The following is a 14,723-nucleotide window of genomic DNA, read 5'->3' on the forward strand; positions in this document are numbered from 1 at the left end:
TGAAGGCATATGAAGAAAATTTAACACAAATCGAAAATGAAATTGATACTAGTTGCAATGAAATTAAAACGCAAGCTTCTAATGCTCTAAATTAATTGAACATTAGACATAACATCTTAATTATAAGTTGAAGATTTTATATTATTTATTTTTATAATACTGAAATATATTTATACACAAATAAAAATTGTAGAAGCAAAATGTGTGTAGTTTTAAATTTATTTAAAAGTGTTAATTATAGCAATATTTGTATAAATATCATATATTACAATACTTTTATAGAATTAAATAAAAATATAAGTCTTATAATCAGTGATAGCAATTCTGTATTATGCTATATATGGAAGACCACCATTTGGCTCTACCATTCCAGCACAACAGCTGCATGGAAATCCTGTAATTTAAATGCGATTTGTGGTCAAAATTACATGAATAACTGAAGTTTATATATATTTATATAGAATATGATTATATTCTGTTACTCGACTCTAAGAATTAAAATCAGATCAATTTTGTTAATATCATATACAGTAAACCCTCGCTTTACGCGGCAAGTGCGTACCGTGCAGTATAGGAACCGTGCTATAAGAAACTCGTATTTAACATACAATTCGGGCTAATTCGTAGTGCGTTCTATGGAACCTTACATAGTGCAGTATGGGAACCGTGTTATGAGAGACTCAGAGTTGGTACAAATTGCACCATTTTTATCGCGTTGTATGGAGACCAAGAAATACAACTTGAAGTAGGAGAAATACGGACGAAATGACGTAAATGACGTGACAAAATTGACACCTTATTCAAAAATTGGCGCGACGCAGTAATCAGCTCAAACGTGTTCTTAGGCGGCTATACAATCAATAAAATCAAAACATAACAAAATTTACATCAATACCCTTTTGCATAACGAACTTATGGGCTGTTGACCAAATACCGCGTAATAAGAAGTCCGTGTAGTCGGAGGAATGTCGGATTTTTAGATCCGTGTAGTATGGGAACCGTGTACCCAAAGTGCCGTGCAAAGCGAGGGCCTACTGTAATCAATATAAAAGCATGTAATAAAATAAAAATAAAAATGCTATATTACAGAACAGAGCATGCTCATATCAATAATTATAATATTATACTTACACAAGGACAAAGAATTAGTGTAATAATATTAAACATTTTAGTCTTCCAAAGGTTTCACAATGGTTAATTTAAAGAAAATTATTTATTTGAAAAAAATCCAATAGTAGTCAATCAAAGAAAGATTTCAGATACAATTAAAACAATCGAGTTTTATTTTAACATATAGTGCAAGAACATGCTGCTTACACCTTAATAACATATAATTTAGTTTTTAACTCATATTTTTGTACCCTCATTATTTTCTTCTAAGAATGAAGATCGTGCACCAGGGTTCGAAATAAGCTTATTATTGCACCAATGAAATATTTTGGTGTTATATCATTACATAAACTAAAATTATTGCTACTACAAAAATACATCATCTTCCAAACTTACTTTCATATATTTTTCTTATTATCTCTAACTATATCCAAACTTTAAAAACATGCATGGAAATATTAGTTTGTTTTAGACCAAACCCTCATTATTTGTTTCGAATATTAAAAATCATGCAACAAGATACAAAATAAGTGTATTTATACTTATTACAATAATATATTTTAGTGTTACTACGAATTGTTAAATAAAATAAAACCATTTACAAGCTTCTATATTTAAATCCTTCAATGACACTTATTCCAAGAGTTTTTTTAAAATCAAATATGAGTGCTTCTATAATATCAAACTGTTACCCATACAGCCATACGGGTCAAACAATGGTCGACCTGTTTGGTTCCATGTACAGCCTACCGGGTTACTATAAAGCTCATTATGGGCCAATTTATAACCCAGTGGGTTTAGACCCATACGTTACCCGCCAGGTCAAACAATGGTCGACTACCATTGGGTTATTATAAGTCGGGTTGTTATGGGCCAAATATCATGTAATTATTAGTTAGATTGATTTTTAAATACTAGTGTGAGTTCTATTGATTTTTTTTTCAATAATTGTCATTAATAAATTCATTTAATGCTGTTGTTTATTTTTGTAAATTGTTAAGTATGAATTTTTGTAAAAATATTAACATATGATAAAACACAATAAATATGAAGTAACGCTGCTGTTAACTTTTTAATTTTGACGAAGAATAAAGAAATGCTAGTTCCAATTATTTGCTATTCAAACCGCCAAATACTATATAAATAGGTTTTACACAATTTACAAAAATAAATCTACTAATACTACTTGAATGAATGTGTGGATACCATTGTTAGATGAACACGACACAACACACCTCATCCTCAATTAGTAGAAGTCTCTGACATTCCCTTTTTTGGACAGCATCTACTTGGTAAGAACTTGCCTCTAGGTTTGCAGTGCAAATGCTCCTCGATGTACTGGCACGGGCAGCGGAAGGTAGCGCAATGACGGGAACCGGCCGTCGGCCCTACGTCCAGGTCACCTGACAACGCAAGGCGTCCCCAGCGAGAAGCGTAGCGCAGGTAAAGCAGGGCGCACCGCTCCTAAAAGAATTAATTGATATAAATAAATGCTACTTGTTCAAAAATTGAGAAATATTAACCTCCCGTAGAGTAAGTTATAATAATCGCAAAAAAATCGAAAATGAAAATTTTTGCATATATGCAAAAATCTTTACGTTTCAGAGGTTTTTGGCATACCTTAGAAAAGATGGATGTATGTGTGTATGTATATGTGTATGTGTGTGTGTCAAAAATCAATTTTTTTCAAAGTAAATTCTTTTCAAAAATGTTAATCTTTTTAAGAAAAATATTTTTTGGAACCGGAAGTTCCAGCAATTTGCCTTAAGGCACGATGCCATGCGCCCCACTAGTTTTTTTTATAATTAATCTATTATTAGCTAGATATCGTTTATCACCTGCGCTAATTACAATTTTATTTTAAGAAGATGACTTATACCCAATGCCACCAAAACCAAGTCCACCTACTTAGTGATTTCAATATAAGATTAAATATTCTTATTTGATAAATTCAAATATTAACATTTATTTATATACACGAATAAATCTATGACGACTTTATCATATTTGGTCCTAAAAATACTTATAAAATAAAAAGTTATCATTTCTGTTTTTCTATTGGAGATCGAAGTGATTGGTCGCTCTAAAAACTCCGTAATTTTTACAAACTATCATTACATATTTTATTGGCACTAAATATGTTATAAACTGCACCCTACCATGGCATCGTGCTTTAAGGGAAATTGCTGGAACTTTCCGTACCGTAATTAAAAATCTTGGTACGAAACCCGAAAAAAATTACACAAAATATGTACACATTATGAAAATCTCTATAAAATATCTGATAATTTGATGTGCATAAGTCGAATAAACATTTTTGACCGCCAAATGACATTTTTTAACCTATTTTTATTGAGAGTCCATAACTGCTGGACCTGTCTTCCCAAAAATCAGTTCTTCATATTATCAATACAAGTAATTTTTTTTTTGAATTATTAAAATCGGACGCTCCGTTCTCTCGAAAACTTCGTTACCGTTTTTGGCACTTTTTGCCCCGGATCTTTGGAACGGCTAGACCTGCCTTCGCCAAAAACTAATTAGCACGTCTCCTTATCAATGCAAATCGAATGTTTATTGAATTATTCAAATCGGTTGATCCGTGTTCCCGAAATCGTCGACGAAAATTTGTATCCGCACACACACACACATACATCCATTTTTTCTGACGTATGCCAAAATGTTCAGAAACATTTGAAACGTAAAAATATATAAGAATTTTCAATTTCGATTTTTTGCGATTGCTATAACTTGCCCTACGGGAAGTTAATGAAAACGATATATTATTCTATAAAATTATATTATTTTTTAATTTTCATTCCAATTTTACTAAAAATTTATTTAGTATCATGAAAAACCATTATAATTTAATTTATAATTACTTATATTCCAATTTTACTTATGTCCTCTAACTTTAACTTAATTAATAATGAAATAGATATTACAACACTTCACCTAATCAAATAATCTCCATCTGCACAAGTTAATCTTTTTATTTTCTTTTCAAATATCTCATTATTTTCTCATTCTGTTTATAAATATTATTGTTACATTCTGCATTATATGTAATTTTATCTTAAGCATTTTATGTTACTAACTATATATTGTAATTTTGTATATATTTTAATTGTTATTCATTATGTAAAATAATTGTATTTTTGAGTCCTCTTGGAGAAATCTGTGGGCTATGTATTTAAATAAATAAATAAAGAAAGAAATAAATAAATAATTGTATTATTCTTTTGACTTAAATTACTTAAAATAACAATTGTTAGCCCAGTTAATCCAGTTATTTTAAAATAACTAGACTTGTAGCATTTTGTCTTAAGGCAAGTTGCACGAACTCCCGATATGTGTGAATAATAAATAAGAATAGAATAAATTATGATGCTAATAATTTTTTGTAATCAATCCATTTTTTGTAGGTCTACAATATTTTAGGATTTTCGGTAATACCGACATAGACTTTATCATAATTAAAAAAAAATTATAAAAAAAATTCACAAATCTTAAAGATCCGGCTAATCTTTACCAAAAACTAATCAACGCGAAAAAATAAGCATAATTCAGAGCTGATATTATTCGAACAGTTTTTGAATTTTCAAAATCGGTCCAGGTGTCTTAGTGAAAACGTAAACACGATTTTTTGAAAATATCTGTTAATTCTAAAGAAATGGTTCGGCCGATTTTCCCGCAAAACAAATCGATGCAAGTCTTTATCGAGTTTCATGTTGTTTTTTAATTTTTGAAATTGGTGCAACGGTACCGTTTCAAAACTATACATACATATATAAATAGACACTATTTCTAATTTCGGTGACAAACGATTTAGAATGACTTGAATCGTCGAAATTTTCGAGATAAATCGGATTTTCTGGCAAAAACATAAACTTCGGGAGGGTGAAAACAATAAGTTTGCGAAAAGAACCTTCATTCATAAAAAAATATTAAAACTTAGCTATGCATTTATTAAGCTATAAAAGTAAAAAGTATTGTAATATTATAATTGATTACAACTTTTTATCAATATTTTATTTATAAATTTACAACATATATATTATATTAACATACAATAACAATTTTTGGACGGAATGGTTCTCTTATATGAGTGTAATTTGATCATGTGCATCTTAACAATATTTATAGGGAAATTATTTTTATACAAAAACGATATATTTATATAAATATGGTCCATATAATATTTTAATAATAAAAACTCAAAAATATTTGTTATTTACAATAAACATGTATAATAAGATAAGATTCTAACATAAACATTAAATGAATATATTTAATTTATTTAAGCTTAATTACATATTTTGGGCGTTAGCACGTGAAATTTTGATCAGATTTAAAGGAGTTACCTTATAGCTAACTTAGCTCATTTTAAATTATTTTGCAAAATTATTCAAAGTATCAACATATTTGCGTTTGAACTAAATTAAAATGCTTTTATTAAGTAAATTAATTTGTTTACTAATGTTCAGTATGATAAATTATGTGTTAATATATACATATATTATATGTTTAGCTATATGTACAAATTGTATATTTGCAGGTTAAGCTTGATATGCATTAATATCTTTATATATTTTTACCAAATGTTTTTTTTTTGAAACCTAAATAGGAGACATTTATTCATTACACATGTACACTATAGTATAGTACCATACAATAAATAATATTGAAATATTAATTTTTAACTTTATAAAGGTGAGAATTTCATCTGATCTCAATAAGTCTAAAGAATATACGAGATTAAGAATAAAAATTTGATTATAAATTTATTTTTGCAATTAAAATAAGGTCCATATATCGTGTCTTTTATCATTAAAAATGCTTCCCAAAACCTTTTTCTAATAGTAAGATTTTATTTTAGATCGACTATATATTTACATATATTTTCACTTTAATAGGAACAAGTAATAAGTTAACAAAACTATGTTATTAAATACTTAATATAATTGAAATGAAATAAAGTCTATAATATGATAAATATTTATCAAAAATAAGTACTTTCCAAATAAACTATTCATACGAGATTCTTATATTAAATTATATTACAAATTAGTCTTATAAATTTAAATTGAATCTTGTGACTTTTATCGACTTTTGATAAACCTTCATGTAGTAAAACAGTTCTAATAAAATGACGCAAAAATAATGAACAATAATAAAAACGAGGTTGTAATATGTAATATATCATATTATGAGTAAAAATTATTAAAATGTTCGTGAAAATAAGGCAGTTTGTAATATTTTAACTGAAGCGCAACGGATCTTTAGGGATATTCAACGACAAATAAAAAATGGCAATTTTAAGAAATATATAAAGATTTGGATTTTTTCAAAAATCTTTTGTGGTATCAAAGCCCTTCAAAAATGGGGTCAAAAGTAAAAATATATCGTATTTTAAGTAATGTGATTTAAATTTTTGCATTACTTCTTTTTTGTTTAAAAAGGATATTACATTTTTAAAGATTGTTACGTTAGAGGTTTGATAACTATTATTATGATTATAATCGGTGCAGTATATTTGATTCATTAAAAAAAATGGCAACTTAGAATAAAACGTTTTGAAGAATTTTTTTAACATAATAATTTTGAAATAATGTTACCAAAATAAATTTTATATGTGTTCATTATGAAGATGCAACGGTATCAAACTTTTACGATAACACGAAAGAATATTTGCTAAAAATCCAGAAATCTACTAATGACTTCGAAAAGAAATTTGTCTATTTATATACTTAACCGATAACATTTAATTTGAATTTAATGGTTGAAAATTTCAAGCAGAAATCTTTGGGACCAGAAAAATTCAAATATACCGGTAAATTCAGATCTCGTGTGCTTGTGTCCTTTTGAGTATATAATAATTTCTTTCGGGACTTAATAAAAGATACCAAATCTTTTCCCAAGTGTCAATATTTACTACGTCGTCGTCAGTCTACTCCTCTTGTCCGGAGCCAAGATGCGCAACAAGGGCAGCAGTCCCTTTTGTCCCTGCTGCGTGCAGCCTTGTCGGCCATCAGCTCCTGGACATATTGGCATGGACACAAGGCAGATTGCAAATGTCTTGGATTTGGTGGATTCCCTCCTTCTTCATCTACTGTCCAATCTAATCTTCTGCGGAGATAGTCTTTGCCCCATCTTTGCAAATAGCGCATCAACGCCTCTTCGGCCAAACCCTGAAGAAAAGATATGTTACTTGGGAGCTTTGGGTATTTTATAATCTAATAATACCATAAATGAATATAAATTAAAATAATTAATTATATATTAGAAGAGACTGGGTACGGTTGTGCCACTTTTTTGGTCAACCATAATTTTGTTAATGTACCAGTTAGCTGGAAGAAAAGTAAATTGATTCGTAATTTGAACATTTGTCTACGTGGAAAAACTGAAATACTATCCTCAAATACGATGTATAAGTCATAAAATCAAATCATACAAAAAAAGAGCTTCATCTTTCTCCCTTTGAATCTTATCTCAAAATCAGTATAGTTTAGCTGTTATGACGACTGTCACTACAGTACCCAGTCTCCCCTACTACAGTCGACTATACTTTCAAAAAATAAATTATTCAAATATAATATAAATACATTAATTTAATATATTTAAATGTATTGACGCATGTTTTTTTTTCAAATGTTTTACTCAAATAATTACTCATATTAAAAAGTTGGTCATACTAGTAATCAATTATGAAAATCACTAATTTGTTTTACGTTAATTGGTTAACCAATATTATTTAGTAATAACTTTGTTGGAGAATGAATATTTTTCTCCCTCGAATATAAAGTTTTATTTACTCTTATTTTATTTATTAACAAAATAGCTACTAATCCACCGTGATTGTAATCATAATATTAACTCACTTATTGATGAAAAATTTTAATAAAAAATAAATATTTTCCAAATGCAGGCACAAAAATGATAGAAAATTGACCAAATATGAAAAAAAAATCATATTTTATGCAAAAATCAAGCAAAGAATATTCTGGGGAAATCGCCAGAGTAATTTTTAAAAGTAAATTGTACAAGTATTTATTAAAACTGAATATTATCGGGCACAAAAATTAAGAAAATGCGGCCAAATTTGAAAAAAAATTAATTCATATGTTATACGAAATTCGGCGAAGTGCATTCTGAATGTTTTATGTAAATCATAAAAATATTTTTCAAAAGTAATTTAGAATAAAATGCATATGTTTTTATTTGAAGTTTGATTTTAATGTTTTTTTGTCATTAGATTATTAGGTAAAATATGAATATAAGTTAGAAAAATCTAGAAATTAGTGTTAATAAACTTGAACTATAAAATATTAATAGTTAGTTAAGCATATATAAATTTATCGTATTAAAATTTATGTTATGCGATTTACTTATAAAACTTTTATACTATAATCAGAACCCGAGTAGTAAAGTTATCCAGTTAAATCCTTTAAAATTGAATTGAAAAGATAAAATCCTTTCTGTGGCTCAATATAGAACTTAAAACTTAAATTTCGTTATGTTTATATATCAATTAAAACATAAATTAGTTATAATTGCCATTAAATCAATTCTGGTAAACAAATTCTAATTTGAATTTACATTGCCATTTTTCTAATACATCATAATTGAAGTATATGTTATATAATATATTTGCCGGGTTTTTTTAGAAATGATTTTGGTAATGATTAGTTGAAAATGAATGAGTTTGAAAAATAAATAAAGCATTCCGTATTTGATCACTTTACTCTACTAAACATAACTTATATGATTTTCAAGGCATATTCATGTCTATAGTATGTAATGCTATAAATAACTTTGCAATTCACACAATATGTATTGCATGAGTTTTGAATTTCAAGCCCAAAAAACAATAATTTATAATGATACAACATAAGATTAATGACTCACACAAAAATGATTGCATGCAATAAATCTAACAACAACAATAACAAACATTTTACGACAAATGTTAAATAAAAATTAAATTATAAAATAAATATAAATTCCAAAATATAATAAAAATAAATCAAGTTGCTACTCAACTTACCTAGTAATAAGTTACACACTTCTTTTCACATTTCGGTCACTGGAATCACTTGCACTTTGAGAAAACTGGTTTTTGATCAAAATTGTAATAAATCACGATACTTCAAACAGGCGAATTTCGAATATGTAAATTGATTTAAATATAAATGCAAGAATTTAAAAATGTTTAAAAAATATATTTTAAAAGATACGCGCTATAGTGACACCAGTCATCCCAGAAAAGTGGAAGAAGTTATAGAAATAGAGATACCGAATTGAGTAGCCTCATTCCATAAAAACAAAATACATTCCATAAATAATAAACAAAGTTCCATAAAAACAAAATTCATTCCATCAATAATAAATAAAGTTAAATAAAAAATATCGTGCGAGTAAGAAACCAAAGTGAAAATATAGTTTTTACAAATGGAAACATGCACATAAAGGTTTATAAATATCCTATTCAAGTATCTGATATAGAATGAAGTAACAGGTCTAGCTCACTCAATCCTTGAATGAAAATTTTATAAAGAAGAAAAAATGGGAACCAATAATATATTCCAATGGCTTATAGAATGTCCTGATTGCCCTTTGTTACATTTATAAAAAAATAGATATCAAAAGTTCTTCAGGTAAAATAGTCTGCACTAAACTTGTATGTAGAAGCATAATACATATTTGATGGACCAATTGGCAAAAAAATCATAGATATCAAGTAAAAATTTATTTGATCTAAACCGTATAAACTTTACATATTAATTTTGTTCATATGGAAGGCGTTTCAATGGGAACATTACTTTTTACTGAATTTTTTTGTTATTTTATTGCATTTATGTTATCCATAATATAAGTTGGATTGTAAATTAAAAAATGCAATAAAAATATCTAACTATGAGAAAACCTTCACCAGCTATAAGCAAAAAGTAAAATTTCAAAAAATGAAAAATGAATAATCTATGAACATTCTCATATATAAATTCTGTTATTCAGAGATATCGTAAGATATGAGTGCTCCATTCCTTGAAAATATTCATAGTCATCACGCAATGCAAGATTACTTATGTATAATTCGGAGAACATGCAAGTAACTACTTTACCAATACCCAAAGCAAATACAAAACGTAGATTTATATATATTCTCTAGTATCAAATAGGATTTTAAGATGCTTTAAATATATACATATTATGATTTTATTATTTTGAGCAAAGAGTCTCCATTTTTGTTTCTACGATTCGAAGATATAGAATGATCCTTACTTCAGAAACAAATATTTTTTTACACATTTATACACTTTTTAACTAATTAAAACCATGAAAAAATTCACTTTTATTTTTGAAAAATTAAATCGACTAAAAATTAAATTATACGTTCAGAAAATGTTCTAATTGATTATACTTTGATCTTTAAGTAATAGAGTATTTCATAAAGATGATTCCACAAACAATATATTCCAGAATATGCTCGAAGATGTCACACGATTCAAGTATGCTTTTAATCATTGGATTTTTCAAACTAGAAGAGCTTTTAAATGCAATAGTAGTATAATCACGAAAAATAAGGTAGTAAAATTCATTCATAATTTTTAGTCGATCAATATGCAACCATACGCACCTATAAAGTATTCACAGTTATCCTTATCAATTATAATTTTTAATGAATGCATAATTTAATCCACATTGAATTTTAAATGAGCTTTGTTAATTTTAATCCTATAAATATATATGTTTCCTTCTCAAGGAACTTTGAGGTATTATAATTAAAAAAGCTTAATTAAACATATGTATCATTCAATTATACATTCGCTAAAAATTATAATTGATATTACTCTAAGTTATAGGTGTATTGCGATTGTATTCTACTTATTCTGTTTTTTTTTCAGTTCAATTGTCATATTTATGTAATAATGATAATATAATTCGTTCCATCACCAATTTTATCATAAGATATTATTAACAAAGTAAATTTTTTCCTGATGAACTACGTCTATCAATCATATATTAATATGATTAATATAAATAACACATTAGGTATTGCTGGTATAGTAGATAAAACTCGCAAAAATTAAATTATGGATATATACTCTATACGAGTAATTTTCTTGGTATTTTAAAAAAATGTAAATATAATCGACCTCGCGATTAACAGACAAAAAATCGTGCCAGGCAACAGAGTTTTTTTTCCAATCCAATAATATCATGCAACACCAATCATATCATGCACTTGCCACACTTGGCTGAATTAAAAAATATTTTTCACGAAGTAAAATATTTTACTTATTTAAATTTATCTTACCTGTTTCCGACTAAGTCTTGTAGTTGTACTGCCCTGAATGACAATATCGCTGGCAGTAACATCCATCCGGCCTTCCCAGCCGACACCATGACCTGCACCTGACTGCTCTTCTCTCTCTATTACACCTTGAAGGTGAGCTATGCATGGACCAGCATCCATATACATGAAACATAAGTTTACCTGTGAAAAAATAATATCTATTATTGTAATTGTTGAAACTGAATACTGACTAGCGGTGCATGGTATAATGCCTTAAGGCAAATTGCTGAAACTTCCCGTACATGCGAGAAATTTTAAAAGTTTTAACTTAAATTAAAAATGAAATAAAAATCATTTTATATAAATAGAAATTAAAAAAAAATTAAATTTTGAAATTAAAGATTTTTTTTTGCCTTCCCCAAAAACTAATAACTTCTTCTCAGTGTCAAATACAAGCAAAATGTTGAAGATTTTTTCTTATTATAACTGCTATTTTTGCTCGTTTTTGTTCGGTAACTCCGAAATGGCTGAAAAAACTAATCAGCATGTCTCCCCATCAATACGAAATGAGTTTTTTTTTAATCATTCTAATCCTAATCGGATGGCCGGTTCTCGCAAAATCCGAGTTTCCATTAACCCGAATACTTATGATTAATAATTCGACATTTGAACATTTGTCAATTAATTAATGTGCAATCAAAGACAAAGATAATTTCGCAGTTTGATAAATTTAGAGACATTTTTGTAAGTACAATTGTATGTTTTCTACCGATTTAATTAATGCAATCAATAATTAAGCATGTAATACTGAAAACAACAGCATAATCATTATATAACAATATTCGACTAAATAAGATATAATATATCTATTTAGTCGAATATTGATATATAATGATAATGATAGTTGTTTTCAGTATTTCAGTAAAAGCGGGTACTGATTGTGAGAAATAATTTCTCACATATAATAATATATTATATCCTATATTTCTAATAGGACATAATTATATAAATATCCTATTAGAAAAATATAATTGCAGATTGTGGTAGGTACTAATAACACAATAAATGATTTCTCATAATTTTTCTATTAGGATATATAATATATCCTATTAGAAAAATATAATTACTAATTATAGTAGATACTACTAATACTAAAAATGATTTCTCACAATCAGTACCCGATTTTTACTTACAATTAGTATCTATAGATATATAAATAATATATTATATTGTATACATCGATATATCCTGATATGAATAATAGTTTATCAATTGACTCAATATAATAAAAATCTCTTTAACTTTAGAACAAAATAGATGTAGAACAAAACGTTTATAATAGAGTTTGAAAACTCAAAAATATTCATTAAATATTGATAATCATACACAAATGGTAAAAATACATGTCATTAAATAACGCAATAAAAATATTGTGTTGTTAAATACTATTCTTTTTTAATTTTTCACATAAGCACCGACAAAATGATTTATAGAGATTCTTCATGTATTGTAATAATGTAGAATTGTAGATGATACAATATCATCATATATCATGTATCAGACTATCAGATACATAGATAATTATCTATGAATAAGATATTAATGCATAATTTAAACTATTCATTCAAGATATAATTTTTCATACAAATAAGCTAATATTCATGGGTTTTGAATACCAAATACATATCAATACTCAATTAAGACAAGGGTTTTTAGGCATATATTTAATATGTGGTAAAAAGTTCAGAGTCTTGTAATAATTAATCTTCTATAGTTGACATGAAAATAAAATAATTCATTCATTAATATCCACAATTACTACGGTTTCATTATGATTTGAAGGTATTTTGTATAATAAAAAAACATATCAAATTTAGATTTCTAAAAACGAGGTTGTTGAAGACAAGTATCATCACAGCTCTTAGAACTATTAAGGTCTCATTGTGGTTCAAAAATAAGAATAAAAAAGTATTTTTTATATATATTGTAATAAATAATATTTGAATTATTTTACATTTTAACTATATTAAATTACATTTAATAAACGAAATTTGGCAACAAGCTTTCACAGTTTATCATGCAATAACTGTTTACGTACTGTAGAACTATGTTGGTATACAATGGAAATTATCATAAACACTCTAGAAAATAACACTATTGTTCATGCACCTTAAAAGGTTTAAAAAACAATTACTTTAACTTCAAGATAAGCCGTGTTTAATTTTTTCTGATAACCGATACTCGTCAGTGCAAGCTTGCAATTTTAGATAAGAACAAATACTTAAGTAATTATAGAGTATGATTATACTAGTCATTGTTTTGTAAAAATAAAATGCGATGGAAAAATTATAATAAATTACATTTATTAAGAATATTATTTAAGTGAATATTTTTGAAAACAATTCAACATTACAACAGGCAAATCAAGCCCTGGATAATAATAATAAAATATAAGATAATTTATAGCTCATACTTTAACAGTAACTTTACATGATGTAAATGGAAAATTTACTTATCTTAAAATACGTTTCCATTGTTCTAAATAATTCAAATTTAATTATTGTATTAATTTTAAACCAGTAAAAATATTCCAAAATAACTCCACCATTATATATATATATATATATAATAGAATAGGGTAGAACGGGGCTTATAAGTCCGCGAGTAAAAAGGTCCACCACCGATATCACAAAAACAAGTGAAATTAGGAATTTTGTAAGAACAATATTTTTCAAGGTAAAAGGAAAAAGATGTATAACCAGTCATTACTTTTATTCTTACGACGTTGCTAAAGGAAGAAAAACGACAATGTTTGAAAATCTATAACAAAAGTTTTTCTTTCATTGTTTTTTTTTGTTGTGAGCACTGTTGTTTAGTGAACGAGACCTTAATATAATTTTTAGACATACGTTATCTGAGTTAGATTCAACACGTTTTTATATTTTGTCCCATAGTTCACCCCCTAGTATATATGCCATATATCATTACCTTATGACATGATATTCTTCCTCGATCGTCCAAAGCCACGACTAGTTTGTGCCTCATAAGCTGCTTATTGACCCTGGCCAAGCACCTTTCGAGACCACGTGCTAGCCTCATCTTCAGCCACATGCACAGGAATATTGCACCTGCGTTCAGTAGCAGCCACACCACTCCCAGGGCAAACAACGTGAGCCCCCTCAAGTCTAAAATCAAACAAATCGAAATTGATAATTTTTTTTTAATGGAATAATATATATTTATAAGTCTTTATATATAAAAAAATATTCATATATAACATTAGATTAAATCTTTCATCGTGTGTTGCTTACATTGATTA

At 27.2% G+C, this 14,723-nt stretch overlaps 1 protein-coding gene across 1 annotated transcript in view; it reads right to left on the reverse strand.

Annotated features, from left to right (window-relative positions):
* Positions 1 to 6,895: 6,895 nt before the first annotated feature.
* The window catches only part of LOC113367434, a 74,928-nt gene continuing 67,100 nt past the window's right edge, over positions 6,896 to 14,723 (reverse strand). Inside the window, exons 4-6 of the mRNA XM_026609043.1 lie at positions 14,393 to 14,589; positions 11,426 to 11,605; positions 6,896 to 7,298 (exon numbers count right to left, since the gene is read on the reverse strand). Coding sequence (XP_026464828.1) covers positions 7,053 to 7,298; positions 11,426 to 11,605; positions 14,393 to 14,589 — 623 coding nt within the window. The 3' untranslated portion in view covers positions 6,896 to 7,052. The remainder of the gene's footprint in view (positions 7,299 to 11,425; positions 11,606 to 14,392; positions 14,590 to 14,723) is intronic.

The sequence above is a fragment of the Ctenocephalides felis genome, unplaced genomic scaffold (genome assembly GCF_003426905.1).
Source record: "Ctenocephalides felis isolate EL2017-DRISC unplaced genomic scaffold, ASM342690v1 CF-g0.4_SCAFFOLD_01170, whole genome shotgun sequence".
Taxonomy (NCBI): Eukaryota; Metazoa; Arthropoda; class Insecta; order Siphonaptera; family Pulicidae; genus Ctenocephalides; species Ctenocephalides felis.